We start from the raw sequence: 17,605 nt of genomic DNA, 5'->3' as shown, positions 1-17,605 counted from the left end.
AAAACCCAAAAAATTAATCTTTTGTTTGATTTAAAAGCCATACTTCCTTGAAGCAGTCTCACCCATCTTCATTTGATTAGTCTAAGAGATAAGAGTGTTAATTATGACTTAGAGTTCTTGCTTGGGAAAAAGATATATTGTTTTCTTATGCTAGCATTGATGATGTTTAAAAAAAAAATAATCTCTCTATGTTTTTCTCATCGCATCATTTTCTGTCTGTGCACCTTAGCGAGAGATTGAATCGACGCTGAGCGGACCTTCGCTTTGCAGGGCTTTGCATATTGTTAAGAGGCTTAGTGTTTCTGGACTGACCAAGCCTCCCCTGACCGCTCTCTGGCAATATATTTTATATCCTTACAGGCGCCCTTCAGATCGAGCAGAGCGAAGAATCTGACCAAGGGAAATACGAGTGTGTTGCCACCAACAGCGCAGGCACGCGCTACTCTGCCCCTGCCAATCTCTATGTCAGAGGTAGGAAAGATGTCACCCTGGCATCCTTTCTTCACTCAGGCCCAGGGGCAGCGGGGGACACCCATGCCATCCATGTGGGTGCTATGGGCATTCAGCAAGCCGATTTGCCAGTCGTTACACTTAGCTGAAGCCTTTTGAGGGACTAGAGAGTTACTAAGCTTAAATATGTTGTTTAAAAAAAAAAAAAATAACCACTTTTGAATAAAATCTATCCCGAGGCTTGAAGTTTGTAAGTATCTTTGCATTTTTACATCTTGATTTCTGGGTTGTTTTGGGGGGTTTTTGCGCATTGTTTGAACCTGTGCTTTGCATTTGTTTGAGGTTTTTCTTCTTTTCCTTTTTTTGTTTTTTTCTTTCTTCTGTTGCTGTTTCTCTTGTTTCCTTTGAAAGCCCTGAAATAATTGCTTGGTGTGCTACTAATCAATTCTCTGTGCAGCTCCAAGCAGAAAGGTATTTATGTCTTCGGGACCTCTGCTTGGAGCTGTAAGAATAAAGCTTCTAACTTAAAAAACGAAATGCTACATGCATACAGCACATTGTATTTTCTCCCTTCTTTTATGCTTTCTTATTTATAAACATGTCATTATGTATGTGCATATGTCTATGCATATATATGTACATATATATGTATATCCAGACACATATTTTTTAAATTACTGATTTTCTCTAAAGTTTGATTTTTTGATTGGCATGGAACAGTGATTATATTTTTTGAGTGAGGATACTTTCATATGTTCTTATAATAGAAATGATTAAATTTTGAGCTTATGAATGGCCATGCTTTCCATTTCAACTAGAAAGAATTATTTCTTCTTCCCTGGAGTTTTTAAAGCCGATTCATATAGTTTTTTGTCCAGTAGAAATGCTCTGATTCCAGGTCTACGTGTCTATGAATAACCACAGAAGGCGTGGGGTCGGGGGAGGAAGTAGGTAGAGGACTGAGAGGGCTTCAGGGTACAGTGGGGTGGGTTCCCTCAGGGAAAAAAATATCTAGCTTGATTTTGAAATTTTTGTCTGAGGTAACTTCGTTTCCCTGGGGGTGTTTTTCTTCCCCATGTTTCTCTGGATTCTGGGGTGGGAGAATATGAAGAAAACCATTTCTTCCCCAAGTTCTTTGAAAGCCCCTTGGTCCTTTTCCTCACAGTGGCGACCTCCTTGGCTGCATGAGGCATGCGTACCTTCTCCAGTGGAAAAATTTCAAAATCACGCTAGCTCTCGTTTCCAATACTGTGTCAGTTGGTGAGGCAATGCTAACATTTCCAGCTGAGGGAGGAAGGGTGACCTAGAGCAATTAAAAATGTTCAAGTAGCAGTTGAAAGCCTTGATATGGCCTTTTTACTCTCTCTGTGTTTCCCTTGTTTTTCTCCTTTCCTCATTTCATTGTGTTCTGCATCCAACCCCCTACATCCCTCAGAGCTGCGAGAAGGTGGGTGTGTTTTTTACTTCTTTACCCACCTTACAAAACTATTCATTAAACCAATAACAAAGAATACAAATGAAATGAATGTAGCTGCATTGTGGTCTTCCTTTGGTGGATGGTATGTTTTAGCAGAGAATGCCCTGGCTATGGCTTCCGGTGCTCGCTGGTGGGAACCTTACTGTGGTGCATGACGGGAGAGAATGTACCTGGGTGCATGGTAACTGGGGCCACTTCACTCTCTCGGGTCCAGTGAACTTGGTCAGTGTTCCTGCTTTCCTTCCTGTTCCACTCCTCCCACCACCACCAACCCCCGTCCCACCTTTAATTTCTGTCTCACCAGGGTGCCTGCTGCCCATAGAATGACTCTTTGTAGTTGCTCCCCTGATCCCAAGCATGAAGACTAAACTCTCCTGCATTTCTCTTTGATATGTTCTCTGACACCTCCGAGTCTCCACTGGCTCCTGCTTGCTTTGTGCAACCTGTGGACTGGCTGCAGGAGGCATGCCCAGCTCTCTCTCTACTTCTCCTCTGCCTGTCACTCACTCCTGAGGCCATCGCAGCCAGCCCTCCCCCAACCAGTGGAGGTTTCTCTCAAGCTGAAGTGCAGCCAAAAAGTTGACAGACAGAATTACGAACTCACTATCTTCCTGGGGTTACGAGATGGTTTGTTTATTAACTGACTTAGGATTTTTTAAAAATCACTTTCTTCCCTGAATTTAAACTATGCTCCTAATGACTTCCTCTTTATCTAAACTACTCATGGTGTAAGGTCTTGCCAGTAAAAGCCCAAGACGAAACCCGTGTCTCCTTACCCTCCCCCTGTATCTTGTACTTAAACTTGGCACGTAACTATGCAGATTATCCGAAGCAGGAACACTGAACTGTAATCGCTTGATCACTTTCACTGTGTCGTGGTGTTACAATATGACCTTCTCTCTTTGTGTCATGTCCCGCTGTACGTTTTAGATGCCGTGTCTCTCACTTTGAATAGCGTTGTAAAAAGCCTCTCGCTACATTTCTGTGTCATCGTCTATGTGTTTTACCTTAGATATGAACTGAACGGAGTCCTAAGTGTGAAATGCCTCACTCCCTTTCTAAATGTGCAGTCCTTCCTTTGACAACCCAGCTTAGGCTAATATCCTCCTACTCACAACCCTGTCATTCCCCTACGTCCCTGTCTCCGTCACTGTACCTGACATCCTCCCTTCGTGTGTAGCTCTGTCACCCTGCCATTTCCCCTGATGGCGTCGTTGTCTCGGATTCCAGACATGTGTCCCCTTGTCCTGCGCACGGGCCTCACGGTGTCATGTGTGCATGCCTTGCATGATGACCCAGTTCGGTCTCTTCACGGGCGTTGGTTTTGTTTCTCCTGTCGTTGACTGTAAATGTGTCTGTGTATCTCTGTGTGTTCCAGTGTGAGTGTGAGGTCCTGAGGCCGCATGTCCTCTGAGTCTGAAAGTGAATGTGCTGTCCTTGCCCTGCACTCTGGAGGGTGCTTTCCAGGGAGGGAGTGGGACAGCCACTGGAAGAGCACCCAGAACAGCAGTTGGTTTGATACCCAACTTACACCTGCTGGGGACCTTCCAGCCCTCGCTTTCGCATATACATGCATGCCTAGGATCACTGTGATGAGCATGCATGTATATGTTGTTGTGTTTATCTTGTGCACGGTGTTTGTCTATCGTTAGTTTGTAGAGAGTCTCTTTGTGGGGCCCTTGTAGGTCTGAGTCAACATTTGTATGAGTGTGTCTAAGATATCAAAGACTGAACTAAATGAGTTCTTTGTGTGTGTGTACACATACCATACTTGTATGGTCTGTTTTCCTTTGTTTTGTTTTTGGACAACCCACAGTACATTCCAGTTGTAGAAGTGTGTCTGTGCAGTGCATGTCGTGTGTGTAAGGAGCCATTTTTTCTCTCGCCTTGTGTAGTTTATCATCTCCCCTTGTGTTTTGTTCCAGTTCGTCGTGTCCCACCAAGATTCTCTATCCCACCCACTAATCATGAAATCATGCCAGGTGGCAGTGTTAACATCACCTGTGTGGCCGTGGGGTCACCAATGCCTTACGTGAAGTGGATGTTGGGCGCAGAAGACCTGACACCGGAAGATGACATGCCAATAGGAAGAAATGTCCTGGAATTGAATGATGTAAGACAGTCAGCAAATTACACCTGTGTGGCGATGTCAACACTGGGTGTCATTGAAGCAATAGCACAGATCACTGTCAAAGGTATGCTCAGCGATGCATGCTTTGGGGGTCAGTCGCCTAATGCCTCTGTAAAGTCTGTCATTTAGAATTCTGAAATGAACCGATTCATTGTTCAGTGTTTTAGATGTCATAGTATGATTCTATCTTTGGAATCACATAAGATACACATATCTATGTAGGCAGTTTCTCTCTTAAAAGTACTGGCATTCTAAGAAGCAGTAATCATCAAAATATTTAACAACAGACTAGGCCTCGGAACTAACCAGGCAGAATGAGGAATATTAGACATGATCAACTATTATGGAAGGACTGAAGCATATAAGTTTTACATTTATTTAGAACTGTGAGAAGAGTCACATGACAGAAAAATCTAGACAGCTTTTAATGCATGTCAAAAACCCTGAAGACATACAGAGAAGAAAGAGTTACAGTGAACATGTTAAATATAGATGCTTTAAAATTTTTAATGGGCCCTATCATTAAAAGTCAAAATCCAAGTGGATTTATATTCTCTTTCAGTTTTAGAGCTCACCTTGTATTGCTCAAGAAATATTCTTTCCTTGAAATAAGTGAACTAAATATAACCTAAGTACTATATTCCTCAGATATTTTTTAATCAAAGAAATAAAAAAGTGACTGTGTGAGGTTATACATGCATGCCTAGGATCGCTGTGATGAGCATGCATGTATATGTTGTTGTGTTTATCTTGTGCATGAACACTTTTGCAAAACGAGTCAGACTGAGGAAGAATTGAGGTTTCTGCAAAATATCTGGAGCAAAATGAACACAAATTATCTCCTCTTTCTAGGAAGTTTGATTTGAAGAAATGCAAAATGAGTATTATAATTGGTACCATATCTCCAACCAAGCACATTTATAAAATATATGTCTTAGGAAATACATTTCCTACAAGTAGTTTGCTACTCTTAAAAGCTGTCATTCAAGGGAGTACTGTACTTTTTGCCTTTATGTCAAAGAAAAAGGGGTACTAACGGGCTGATTTACATGAGTTTTATCTTCTGAGCTTTCTCCAAAAGTCTGTGGTGCCTTATACCCTAATAACTCTATATTTGGGAATCATTATCCAGGGTAAGACACTTAAGTATGAGGTCACCGATGTAGCATTTTGAGTTGTGTTCTTCTTTTAAAAGGAAAAGGAGATGGGTCTCTAAAAGATAGGTTTAATTGAAAATATTAGTATATAGCTATAATCTCAAGTGTTATTGATGGTTAAGTATAGAATGCAAACTATTACAATACTTTATTTTTATTCAAGTTATTGGAATTACACTGGTTAATAAAATATGTAAGCTTCATGTGTACAATTCTATAATTTATCATCTGTATATTGTAGTGTGTTCACACCTCAAGTCAAGTCTCCTTCCATCACCATTTATCCCTCTTTCACCCTCTCTTATATCCCTCCACCCTCCTTTCCCTCCCCTCTGTCACCATACTATTCTCTGTCTAGGAGTTTTTCTCTTGTTTTTTTTTTTTGGCTTAATTCCTTCACCTTTTCTACAGTAATACTTTGAAAAGTGATTTGTGAACATGCTTTAATTCAGTTTTTCAGCCTTTTTGAATATTAAGTGAAAACATGAATTTGAAATTAATTTAAAATTACTATTCTTTCTTACTTTACTATCTTGGTTAGATTATTTAGGAGAAATTTATAGTGATGTTACCTATGCATTACAACTGGAAAATAGTTTGGATATTATTCTTCCATAGCAATTTGATACCATCTCAGTATATTTCAAATTATATTCAATATATTATTTTCCAGATGCGTTGCTATTTAGCTTATCATTTACATTGTAAAGCAACAGGCTAATTGGCCAGGCTTATAATAATAGTAATAATCGCAAATAATGTTTTTTGAGAGTGCCAGATACGTGCTCAGAGCATCACTGGATTAGCTCATTAATCATCAGAGCAAGCCCATGAAATAGAGTTACCCAAGTGTACAATTCCAATAATACACATTTTCTCATTTTTCACATGAGGAAACTAAAGCAGAGAGAGGTTAAGCAACACATTCAGGATCACATAGCTAATAAGTGGTGGATCTGGATACAAGCCCCCAAACACAACACTATAATGCCCTCCTTACTAGAATGGGGTCTGCTACCTATGCATGCCTTACTGCACTTTCCTGACCATTTTGAACACTATTCTTTGCTGTAATTTTGTCTAATTAAATCCTTAGTAAATACACACTCCTGTCGTTTCAATGGTAAATTTTATGGATTTGTATAACTTCGCAGAGATGATGGGTAGTGACTGTCCTTTCCTTCCTCCCCGCAAGCCTTACCCAAACCTCCAGGAACCCCTGTAGTGACCGAGAGCACAGCCACGAGCATCACCCTGACGTGGGACTCTGGGAACCCCGAGCCCGTCTCTTACTACATCATCCAGCATAAGCCTAAAAGTTCCGAGGAACCTTACAAAGAGATCGACGGGGTGGCGACCACACGCTACAGCGTGGCCGGGCTCAGTCCCTACTCGGATTACGAATTCAGGGTGGTTGCTGTCAATAACATCGGGCGGGGGCCTCCCAGCGAGCCAGTGCTGACACAGACCTCGGAGCAGGCGCCCTCCAGCGCCCCGCGGGATGTGCAGGCGCGGATGCTGAGCTCCACCACCATCCTGGTGCAGTGGAAGGAGCCCGAGGAGCCCAACGGCCAGATCCAGGGGTACCGAGTGTATTACACCATGGACCCCACGCAGCACGTCAACAACTGGATGAAGCACAATGTAGCCGACAGCCAGATCACCACGATTGGCAACTTGGTGCCCCAGAAAACCTACTCTGTCAAAGTCCTGGCTTTTACCTCAATTGGAGATGGCCCTCTTTCAAGTGACATACAAGTCATCACTCAGACAGGAGGTAAGTCTCTCATCTGGAGGGGGTGCAGGGCGGGAGCGGGGAGTTGATGAAACAGGTGGGTGGGAAGAAGGGCAAAAACAGCAAAGAGAGTGTTACATGTGCATTTTTGAGACGGTAGCAGGATGCATGTGGCACCCTGTGCTTTTAATTTGTAACCCAGTAACTTGGAGGCTTTTCTGCATGAAATGGATGAATGTGTCCTCCATACAGCATCTTTAGAAGAAACAAACCATCCTTTTTTATCATCTGAGAGAATAGTCCCAAAAATTATTTAGTGTTTGAAAGATTGGATGGCTCAACATAAAGTGGAAAGTAAAACCATTTGGGGATGGGGGGGGGAAGATATTTAAACGGCTTAAAATTGCCAGGAGCTGCTTGCTTAACAATAAATCCTCTCCTAATGCAGTGGTCGGCAAACAGCGGCTCGAGAGCCACATGCGGCTCTTTGGCCCCTTGAGTTTTTAGCAAAGGCCAGCTTAGGAGTACCCTAATTAAGTTAATAACAATGTACCTACCTATATAGTTAAAGTTTAAAAAATTTGGCTCTCAAAAGAAATGTCAATTGTTGTACTGTTGAGATTTGGATCTGTTGTCTAATGAGCTTGCCGACCACTGTCCTAATGGATTTTTCTTTGTGTGGCCTCGGTTGAAGGAAGAGAGTTACCAAGATCTAAGATCAACTTTAGGGCCTGCTTCATCCATTGTACTGGGCATAACAGCAGATGCCAAACTGTTTTATGAAGAAAAAGTTGGCTCTGTCGTAGTTTGACTTTCATAAAAGGATCTTAAACTCTCTGGTCTTTGACTTGAATGATCAGTTTTGATGGGTTGGGAAAATAACATAGCAGCTCTCTAAAGTTTATTCTTGGGCATCTGATAGCTATTCATTGACTCCTTTTCACCCTGACTCCTCCCTCTAAAATGTGCATTAACATAGGAGTGTTTGAGCAGCATCCCACTGGTTTGTTCTGATAATCTACATAAGACCAGTATCATTGCAGTTAGTATCTATTATCTAGAGCACATGTGTCAAACACAAGGCCCTCGGGCCAAATCCGTCCCGCCAGGCCTTGCAATGTGGCCCGCACCGCGCTGTCATCACTGCACTCCGCTGCGTTTCCATCACAATGACAGTTTATGACTGTTCAGTAAACCATTCGGCCCGAGATTTAGGCTGGATTTTAGATTTTGGCCCCTTCTCTGATTGAGTTCGACACCCCTAATCTAGAGGTATGAACTTATTGGCAATTTGGGAATGAATTAGTGAATGCTCTCAGGTATCAGAACTTGAAAAACCTGTTTGGTCACTGACTCATTTTCATGTTGTGGGTTTTGTGAATAACATGACTGCTATATTTACCGTTTGTTCTGGCTACTATAAATCTCAGAACACATTTCAGCCTACCAGGCTTTTTTGTATTTTCATATCATCACTCGGTTCTTTCTGGCTTGTTCATGGATTTATTATTTTCTCGAATGTTATGGAAGATAACTATTTGAATATCTTTTACCACAATCACACTAAAAACCATCTATGTTTTTTTCTACTTGGCCTTTGCATTTCTTTTGTATCTATTTGCTATATTATGCAGAAAAATACTATAGATTTTTTCATATATTCAAATTTTTCATAATGTTTCTCATTGGAAAATGGAGAAATCTATGAATCTTGTTCTTTTCCTTGACTGAAAGAGGTCAACTGTAACAAGACAATTTTAATTAAACTATTATACTGTTTAGCAGCTTCTTGAGCATTAAAAGATATAAGAAAGTATATGAGAAGAATATATCCCTATAATCCACTTTTAGTTTTTCTGATTTTTCAGCTTTTATTTGAAAAATTCCTGGTTTTGTAGTGATATAATCAGAGTTTGAATCCCAGTCTAGGATTTTTAGTTCTGTGACCTTGGATGAGTTACTTAATCTCTCTGAACCTTAGTTTTCTTGTCTAAAGTAATAATCACCTTATAGAGATTAGGGATTTTATCCATTTTCTTGGGCTGCTGTAACAAAATACCACATGCTGGTGGCTTACACCAGCGTTTTTCAACCGCTGTTCCGCGGATGTTGCCTGGTGTGCCGTAGGTGCAGACAAGACAAGAATTTTATAATTTTTCACTATTTTGTTTACTTAATATTTCATAATAAAGTAATTATAAAATACTTTCTTTGTGTTTATTTGATTCCTATTCAAGAGAATTACTTTATATATAGTCAATATAGGCACAGAGTTAAATTTTTTAACATTTTCTAATGGTGGTGTGCCTCGTGATTTTTTTCATGAAACAAGTGTGCCTTTGCCCAAAAAAGGTTGAAAAACACTGGCTTAGACAACAGGAAGTTAGTGCCTCTCAGGTCTAGTGGCTAAAAGTCCAACATCAAGGTGTCAGCAGAACTGGCTCCCTCTGAGAGCTATGAGGGAAGTTACAGCACTTTTCCTTGCTTTTGTTGGTTTGCTGGCAATCTTGGCCATTCCGTGGCCTGTAGAAACATCATCCTGATCTACGCCTTCATTGTCACATGCCCTTCTTTCTATGTGCATGTCTCTTGTATCCAGATTTTCTCTCTTTATGAGGATACCAGTCATAATGGATTACGATCAAACTTGATTATAACCAACTCTACCACAACCCTGTTTCCAAATAAAGCAACATTCTGAGGTTCTGGGGGTTAGGAATTCAAAGTTAATTTTTGTGGGACACATTTAAACCCCTAACAGAGCTGTAGATTAGACAGAAACATTTTTAACTTAATAAGTAATATATAATTATCTTCACCATCTTTATAACAGCTAAAATATACAGACACTCTGCTTGTGTTAATTCTTACTACCCAATTAGGCAAATGTGGAATTATCCCACTTGCCAATAGTAAATTTGGGATCAAAGAAGATAAAAAGATTCAGTAACTAGCATAGGGTCATAAGGTTAATAAATGGCTAAGCAGAATTTAAATTGGGGCATTGTAGACACTTCTAAGCCTCATTATCTGTCCAATTAATAATTTGCTAATATAATAGTTTTAGTGCCTCTTAAGTTTTTTTGTCCACAAGGAGTTCAATAAATGAATTGCAGCAGGAAATGCAGGGTGTCATTTACTCATCTTTATTTAAGGATTATGTATAATTTACTCCTGCAGTACATGAGGTGGCTATTAGATTATCCCAGTACAAAAATGTATTAAGCCATTTAGATGTAAAAAAATAAGTTTATCTGAAAGAAGTAGAAGGAATACCTTTTTTATAGAAGATTATTATACTCGATCACTAGTTGTTTTCTAACTTTTCTAACCACAGATTTAAACATAGAAACCTGTAATATTTCACAACTTTCTTTTCTTATGGCAGGAGGGTTTAGCTATCTAAGAAACCGAATAATTTCTGGAAATAAATTCAGACAAAATATAAGAATCCTTGGGAGTCAGGAGAATGCTTATAGTCAGAGCACCAGATAACAGACAGTAATGTCTCTGTCACAATTTATTGAAAGATATAGAACTAATAAATAGATCTTTTTAAAAAATGTTCTGTATTACCAGCAGAACATAATATAAGTTACATCATAGCTCAGTGAAGGCAGTATAATGACAGGGGCAGTTGCATTAATGTGATCCAGGGACTCTGAACTTAGAAAAATCTAGATGAACGAATCACAGATGTATTAGAATAGTTGTTTCCAATCTCCTTTAGCCATTTTATACATTAAGGTATTTCCAAGAACCTTTCATAATAGTTGTGCTTTTAATACCCATTGATTGAGAAGATGTATAATGACATAATGACTTGTGCCTGACACGATCAATAGGCTAAGAAAACCTTCCAAAATAGCACAAGAATTTTATCTGTTCTCTTGGCTTAATTAACAAAGGCCATTTGATGTTAGTGGATAACTGCCAACTACAATGATGTTGGACCCTGAGTGCTGAGCTATTCCTTTTCTTGTTGCTGACTAGCTAATTCTTAGGATCATTGTTAGGCAAAAACATAAACCATTATGAGATATTTTAAGGAGGCTATATAAAATTAAAAACATGATTATTTTCACTGCTATTTTATCTTTCTGTGAAAATTTACTGATTGACAATGTGCATGAGTTTCTCAAGGGTATTTTAATTTCCTATTCACAGATATAAATTGTTATGTGTTCTATATCTGAAATGTATTCATTTCATTTTGGTAACTTTAATTCCCTGACACTACTATTTCGTATTTTTGTTTAAAATCAGATTCTTGAGGAACAGTATTTAGTAACAAAATGAGATTAAGAAGGGAATTACCATTTTTTTCTTATTTAAGTTTACTGTCATCCATATTAATATCAATAGAGGATTGATATAAATATAAAACTTAGTATATTTCTGATAATTTAGAAAAACAAAATGATCTATTTTATAGTCAGTATTTTCTCTTAATTACAAATAGTATTCGTAGTTGAAAATATTCACTAATCTTTTTATCATAAATGGTTTTAAATGTGAAAAGATTTTTGTTAAAATAATTATTTTCATGACATATGAGTTAATGTTCTAAATTTTCCATACCCTTAATTTCTGGCATTCTAGTCATTTTATTTATTAAATACATTTTTTAATTTCAGAGAAGAAGGGAAAGGGAGAGAGAGATAGAAACATCAATAATGAGAGAGAATCACTGATTGGCTGCCCCATGCACACCCCTCACTGGGGATTAAGCCTGCAACACAGGTATGTGCCCTTATCAGAAATCAAACCTGTAACCCTTTGGTCTGCAGGCTGATGCTCTATCCACTGAGCCAAACCAGCCAGGGCACATTTTAGTCATTTTCAACTAGTTCACCTTGAAATTGGCCATTTACAAGGGAAGTATTTATTGTGTTCTAGAAAAAGATCTCCACTATTAGATTGCACATTTGGAAAGGATCTCTACTTCTGATATAGTTTTATTTTATAGATAGTCATAATTAAATCATTCGGTAACTATACATTTTATAAAACTGCAAATACAACTCTGATAAAGAAATATAATAAATTATATATTAAATTGAATGCACTGAAATAAATGTTGTTTAATGTTCATGCTAATTAGAGGCATTCTAGATCTGTAAGTCATTTTTTTCTGAACTTACTTTAGAGAACATATTTGGCTTCTAATTCTTCTATACACTTAATAGATTTTGGGAAAGGTCTACTGATTTATATATGTGTATCTTAATAATATAGGTCTTTGGAAGGAAAATAATCATATACATTTACAACTAATTGCTAATGAGTATTATCAATTTTAAATACTTTTAAGAAGGTAATTCTACTACAAATTCTGTGCATTGTAAAATTGTTATAATATAAAAATATGGCATTTAGAGACATTGATCTTTAGCTTCCCAGAACTTTAAAAATCATTAGTATAAGTCAACAGGTTGTCTATGTCAGCAAACCAAAAAAATACTGACTTCCAATAGCCAAAATTATGAGCCCAATTTAAATGATTTCTCTAAATAGTTTAAACAATGAGTTAAAGAGCTCTGGATGTAAATGCAACTGTAATAAAGTTTAACTTTTTTATTGATATTTAATGACAATTGAGAGTAAGATTTGTGCAGGTGCTTGTGTATTAAGTGCTTATTTTGTCAGTAACATATTTGTGGCACTTACAATCAGACTCCTTGTTTTGAATTTTGTTTTACTATCACTATAAGTCTGACTTGCTTTCATTGTTGTTGTTGTTTTAAATCATTTATCAATATGTTAGGTACATACATTTGGAAATATGTACCTTATTAAAGTACTAGATATTTTAGTAATCCTGGGCTTTCTAGTCTCTTTGGTAATATTTCATATTTATAAATGGCTAGATGAAATGGTTGTTTAGCCATTTCACATATGATCATCTTTTTCTCTTTAGGTATATGCCCTACATTTTGCTCAACTATTGATCTCTTCTAACATTATCAGCATTTCAGATGACATGTAGATTTTTTTTCTTATTTATTTACATCTCTGTCTTTGAGTTGCCTTTACATATTTATATAAAGTATAATAGTACTATTGCTCAAATACTTTACATTTATCAATGGGATTATAATATTATTTTAGGTAATTGATAGCTCACATTCATATTTCCTTTTGGACATTAAGTAAATTAAGAAGAATATAACATTGATAACACTTTACAGAACATAAACATTTCTTACATATAATTTTAAAGAAAAATTTGTATTTCTACTTTTGTTTCCTCTTTTTACATTTAAATTATAAATTTAGTTTATGGCCAATAGTAATGCTTTTCTCTTTTTAATATGGAATAATTGCATGTAAGTTTCTGGATGGATTCTTTTCATTTGCTTATGAGTTACTCTGAACTTCAGATTGATTTTCCCATGTTCAGGTAATTGGTGAGGTAAATGCTACAACACAGAAAAGCTCTTAAACTAAATAGATACGGCAAACAAGAAGTGAATGCTAGTAAGTTTGAGGTTTAAAGACTACGAGAGCAATAAAAATGTTACATATATGTGTGTGTAACAAGGCATAAAACATAAATATTAACATTTCTTAAGGAGAGCCTCTGTAGCCACAATATTCGGTATAAAATTACAATGGACAGATGATGAAGCATTCCCTGCATTTCTAAGCACAGAAACTAAATGTGACAGTTTGGAATCCCCTAATGTGTTTTTTTTATGTACCTATCTTATCATCATTAGGACAAATGTGTTGAGGGAATATAGAAACGAATCTATTCATTTCACAGCTTTTCGCTTTCCCTTTGAAGCCTCAGCTTCATGGTGGTGGTTTCAGCTCTGAGTAAAGAACCTGGAAGCAGTCCCTGCAGGGGACCCCCAGTTTCCCAGGAAAGTCTGAGTCGTGGCACCTGAAGGCCTTCATGCGTGTATACCCAGATTTAATAATAAAAAGGTCTTGAAAAGCGCAGGTCCATTTGCTGCGTTTCATCTGCAGGCACATTGAGCCCCATACAGTATCTTAAAATCCATTTCAATGAATGTCATTATTTCCCAGTCGTTAAAAATGGAAAGATTTTACCTACAAGGTTTATTATTGACACCCATTGAAAAAAAGTCAGAAGCTCCAGCAAGGCTGGGCCCATATTTCAAAAGGCAGCAATCCCCTGGCTGAGCCTTAGCCAGTGCCTACAGGTGGGCAGGGGCTCCCTGCCCTCTTTCATCTCCTGACCTGTCTGACATTCTAGGCAATTGTTTCTACCACAAGTCTAAAACCCACTAAATTCAGTCACCCTCCAAGTTTTTCCAAAGAAGGAGATGGTGGGAGCTGAGGAGGAGTTCCCCTTAAATATCAGGGTAAGGGACTTTCCATTAAGTCCTCTGGCCACTACTTACATTGCTTAGGAATAGAATAGACAGTGCACACCCACTGAGACTTTGACATGCATATTTGATTCATTATTTAGAAGGAGTGGGCTCCTAATAGAACCAAACAGCATTAGAGAATCGGGGGAAATTTGTGTCACTAAACAAGGATAAAACATGGAGGCCCACTAGGAATTTGTTCAAGACAAATTAAAAGCAGGAAAACAAACAGTTTAAGTAAGAAAAACTTAATTAGATTTCCAAGATGTTTTCAATCAATGTCACTTAACTTATTAGTAGAATTTGGTAGGGGGCGAATAAGTAACAAGCAGTTATGATCCTGAGAGCAGCCCTTTAATACTGTCTATGTTTTTACATTTGTGCCAACACTCTCTTTTGGTTTAGTTTAAATCAGTTATTACAGGCTTTCTTTTCTTCCAGGATTTGTGGAAGTTTAGAGGAAGAAAAAAAGGGATAAAACTAAAGAAAAGGAAGTGATTATACACAGATGTGTGTGGTGTGTGTGTGTCTGTCTTTGTAGATTTAGGCTGAGAAGCCCTCTCATTACCAAATGGTAGAATCCAGTCATAATTTTTCCACCTGTCTGATGGTTCTTGGTGTTCATTGTTGCTGCTGCCAGTGCTTTTGGCATTTATATTAGAAGTAATACATTTGCTATTTGTTTTGCCCTTTGCCTATTTGTTTTTTATTTCCCTCTGTTTCTCCTTCTCTTTCTCTTGATCTTTTATCTTCTTTTGTCTCCACCTCTAAGTCTGAATGATTGTGTTTGGTCACCCACTGGGCAGATACTTTAAAAAAAAAGAAAAAGATACGCTGTTATCCTGTTCAGAAAGTACATTCCTGGAGGCATTAAATTAATGAGTGTCTCAAGGCCTATGACACAAAAAGGAAGAGAAGATGATGAATGCAATTAGAAATATGAAGCACTATTGGCGGCCTTAAGTGTCAGCCTAAACATGAATGTGTGTGTTTGCTTGCACATGTACTCATAAACACACACACACAGACTCACAGGTTCACAGAGCATACAGTGAAATAAAATGATAATTAGAGATCCTAGAAACCATTCTGCTAGATCCCCCTAGACTTTAATCACTTTTTAAACAGAAGGAAGCTTTTAAACATACATCAGACAGATGATCAGAGCATGAGCAGACACTGGCCAAGAATAATGTGAGGTTAGGTGTGCGAGTGGTGCCCAGAAGTACATTTAGCCTTGTGCATAACAGATAGAGGATCTGGTGGGAATCAGGGGTTAATTTAGACATTGGGGTTAGTTAACTTACTCTAATACAACATTTGAGTAAGGTGTTTTCAACTGGATAGATGTCCCATTCATTTTTACATCTGATACATATAGCTCTCTCAAATTGTTTATTGCATGGGTCATATGACTAAGAAAGTATCATGGAAAACCTCTATTAAATTACTCTCTGATAATAAGTGTATTCTGTAAACTTTGACATTTATGTAGTAATTTAGCTTCTCACTGTGGACAATATTAAGTTTATATTAGGTCTAGTGTGTGAAGTCATTTAGGAATTAGAAGCAATTATTTGTGATAGCTTTATATCTCTCTCTTTTTAAAGTCTTTCTTAAAATGTAGGTTGATAAGGAAAAAAAAGCCAAGTGATTGTGGTTGCCTGTAGGTTTGTTAATATCGTGAAGGTGGAATCTTATAAACCTAATTGAAAATAGCTTTGAAAGGTAAATGCAATGCTCGAGAATAAATGCCCATTTACTTGCAAAATAGCAATAACTTTTATGTATTTAGCACTCTTTACGATTTAGGCAATATTTATTGCAAGGGCTTTATATATAAATCATCTCTTGGATTATGTGCATCCATATTATGAAGTAAGTAATTGTGTTATTTGTAAAACTGAATTAAGAGACTAATATATTCTGCATCTGGTATAGATATTATAAAGAACAAGGACAGTGTTCATAATATTGTTCTTGTTCCTTGAAGGAGGAAAATGACCTTTCTATACACGTTTACCTGGACATTGTAAGGGACCTAGCACTCCATTAAGCTGTTACAGGTGGACCCCTTTTGAAGGTTTAAGCCAGTGGTCAGCAAACTCATTAGTCAACAGAGCCAAATGTCAACAGTACAACGATCGAAATTTCTTTTGAGAGCCAAATTTTTTAAACTTAAACTTCTTCTAATGCCACTGCTTCAAAATAGGCTCATCCAGGCTGTGGTATTTTATGGAAGAGCCACACTCCAGGGGCCAAAGAGCCACATGTGGCTTGCGAGCACGGTTTGCCGACCACGAGTTGAAGCAGATGCACTAATGAAAGAACTAATGACTATTGATGCTGATGGTTATCTCAACCCTTTGCCTCCTGTTTTTAGTACCAGGGCAACCACTCAATTTCAAAGCAGAACCCGAGTCTGAAACAAGTATTTTGCTCTCCTGGACACCTCCACGTTCAGACACCATCGCCAACTATGAGCTGGTCTACAAAGACGGGGAGCCTGGAGAGGAGGTAGGACCTGGCTGCTGGCCTCGGGAATCAGTCACTGCCCCGAGGCACTGCTCCACCTTGAGTACTTACCCATGTCTGTAAGCAGGTCAGGTACCCACAGAGGTCCTTGGTAGAAAAGATTTCTGCATCAAAAGAGACACTTGACCAAAAAAGTAGAAAGGGTATTTGGAGACTTGCTGGTTGGGAGGGGCCAAACAAAACAGCTGTTGCCCAATTGGAACAGTTTTCTACTCAAATTTCCATGTTATTTACGGAAGTGTGAGGTTATAAAATAATGTAACCCATGAGACTTGGGGCCTTGCTTTTTTTCTCTTCGGCATTAAAGTACTTAAGTCACTTACGTAGACTTACAACTAAGTAAGTTCCACGGCTTTGAGTAGGTGAATTTGTTCAAACGGCTTTTAGAGAAAGATGCCCCAAAGCAACTGTTGATGTGTATGCCAGAAATTATGATATGAAAGTGAGCATATATAAAGCTTGAGGATGTTATGCAAATAAAATAGCAGTAGATTACAGAAAGCGGGATATTGTTGATAGTCACTGAGAATCAAAAATCAGAATAATTAATATATTAACAGGCAGTGTTCCAAGGGTTTCACATATATTAACTTATTTAATCCTCACCACAGTGCTATGGGTCAGTCTATTTCACATAACAACACAGTGGAGGTGTAGAAAGAAGGTAAGTACTTATCTCAAAGGTTCCTGCTACTGAGTGGCAGGAACAGAATTTTAAATCTAAGCAGTCAGTTACCAGAATGTTCCTTAATCACTAGGTTACACTGCATCTTGGTT

General features: G+C 38.0%; 1 protein-coding gene across 32 annotated transcripts in view; it reads left to right on the top strand.

Annotated features, from left to right (window-relative positions):
- Positions 1–17,605, top strand: part of PTPRD (protein tyrosine phosphatase receptor type D) — a 626,044-nt gene that overhangs the window by 435,206 nt on the left and 173,233 nt on the right. For 21 of the 32 annotated variants that reach the window (XM_045580211.1, XM_045580213.1, XM_045580220.1 and 18 more), the window contains 5 exons: positions 361–471; positions 1,886–1,897; positions 3,853–4,122; positions 6,411–6,992; positions 16,677–16,810. In XM_045580211.1, coding sequence (XP_045436167.1) covers positions 361–471; positions 1,886–1,897; positions 3,853–4,122; positions 6,411–6,992; positions 16,677–16,810 — 1,109 coding nt within the window. The remainder of the gene's footprint in view (positions 1–360; positions 472–1,885; positions 1,898–3,852; positions 4,123–6,410; positions 6,993–16,676; positions 16,811–17,605) is intronic. The other 11 variants (XM_036434060.2, XM_045580235.1, XM_045580222.1 and 8 more) reach the window with 2 other exon arrangements.

The sequence above is a fragment of the Pipistrellus kuhlii genome, unplaced genomic scaffold (assembly GCF_014108245.1).
Source record: "Pipistrellus kuhlii isolate mPipKuh1 unplaced genomic scaffold, mPipKuh1.p scaffold_m20_p_12, whole genome shotgun sequence".
In the NCBI taxonomy this organism is placed as follows: Eukaryota; Metazoa; Chordata; class Mammalia; order Chiroptera; family Vespertilionidae; genus Pipistrellus; species Pipistrellus kuhlii.
Note: the sequence above shows the minus strand (reverse complement) of the source record. Positions and strands in the feature narration are given on the sequence as shown.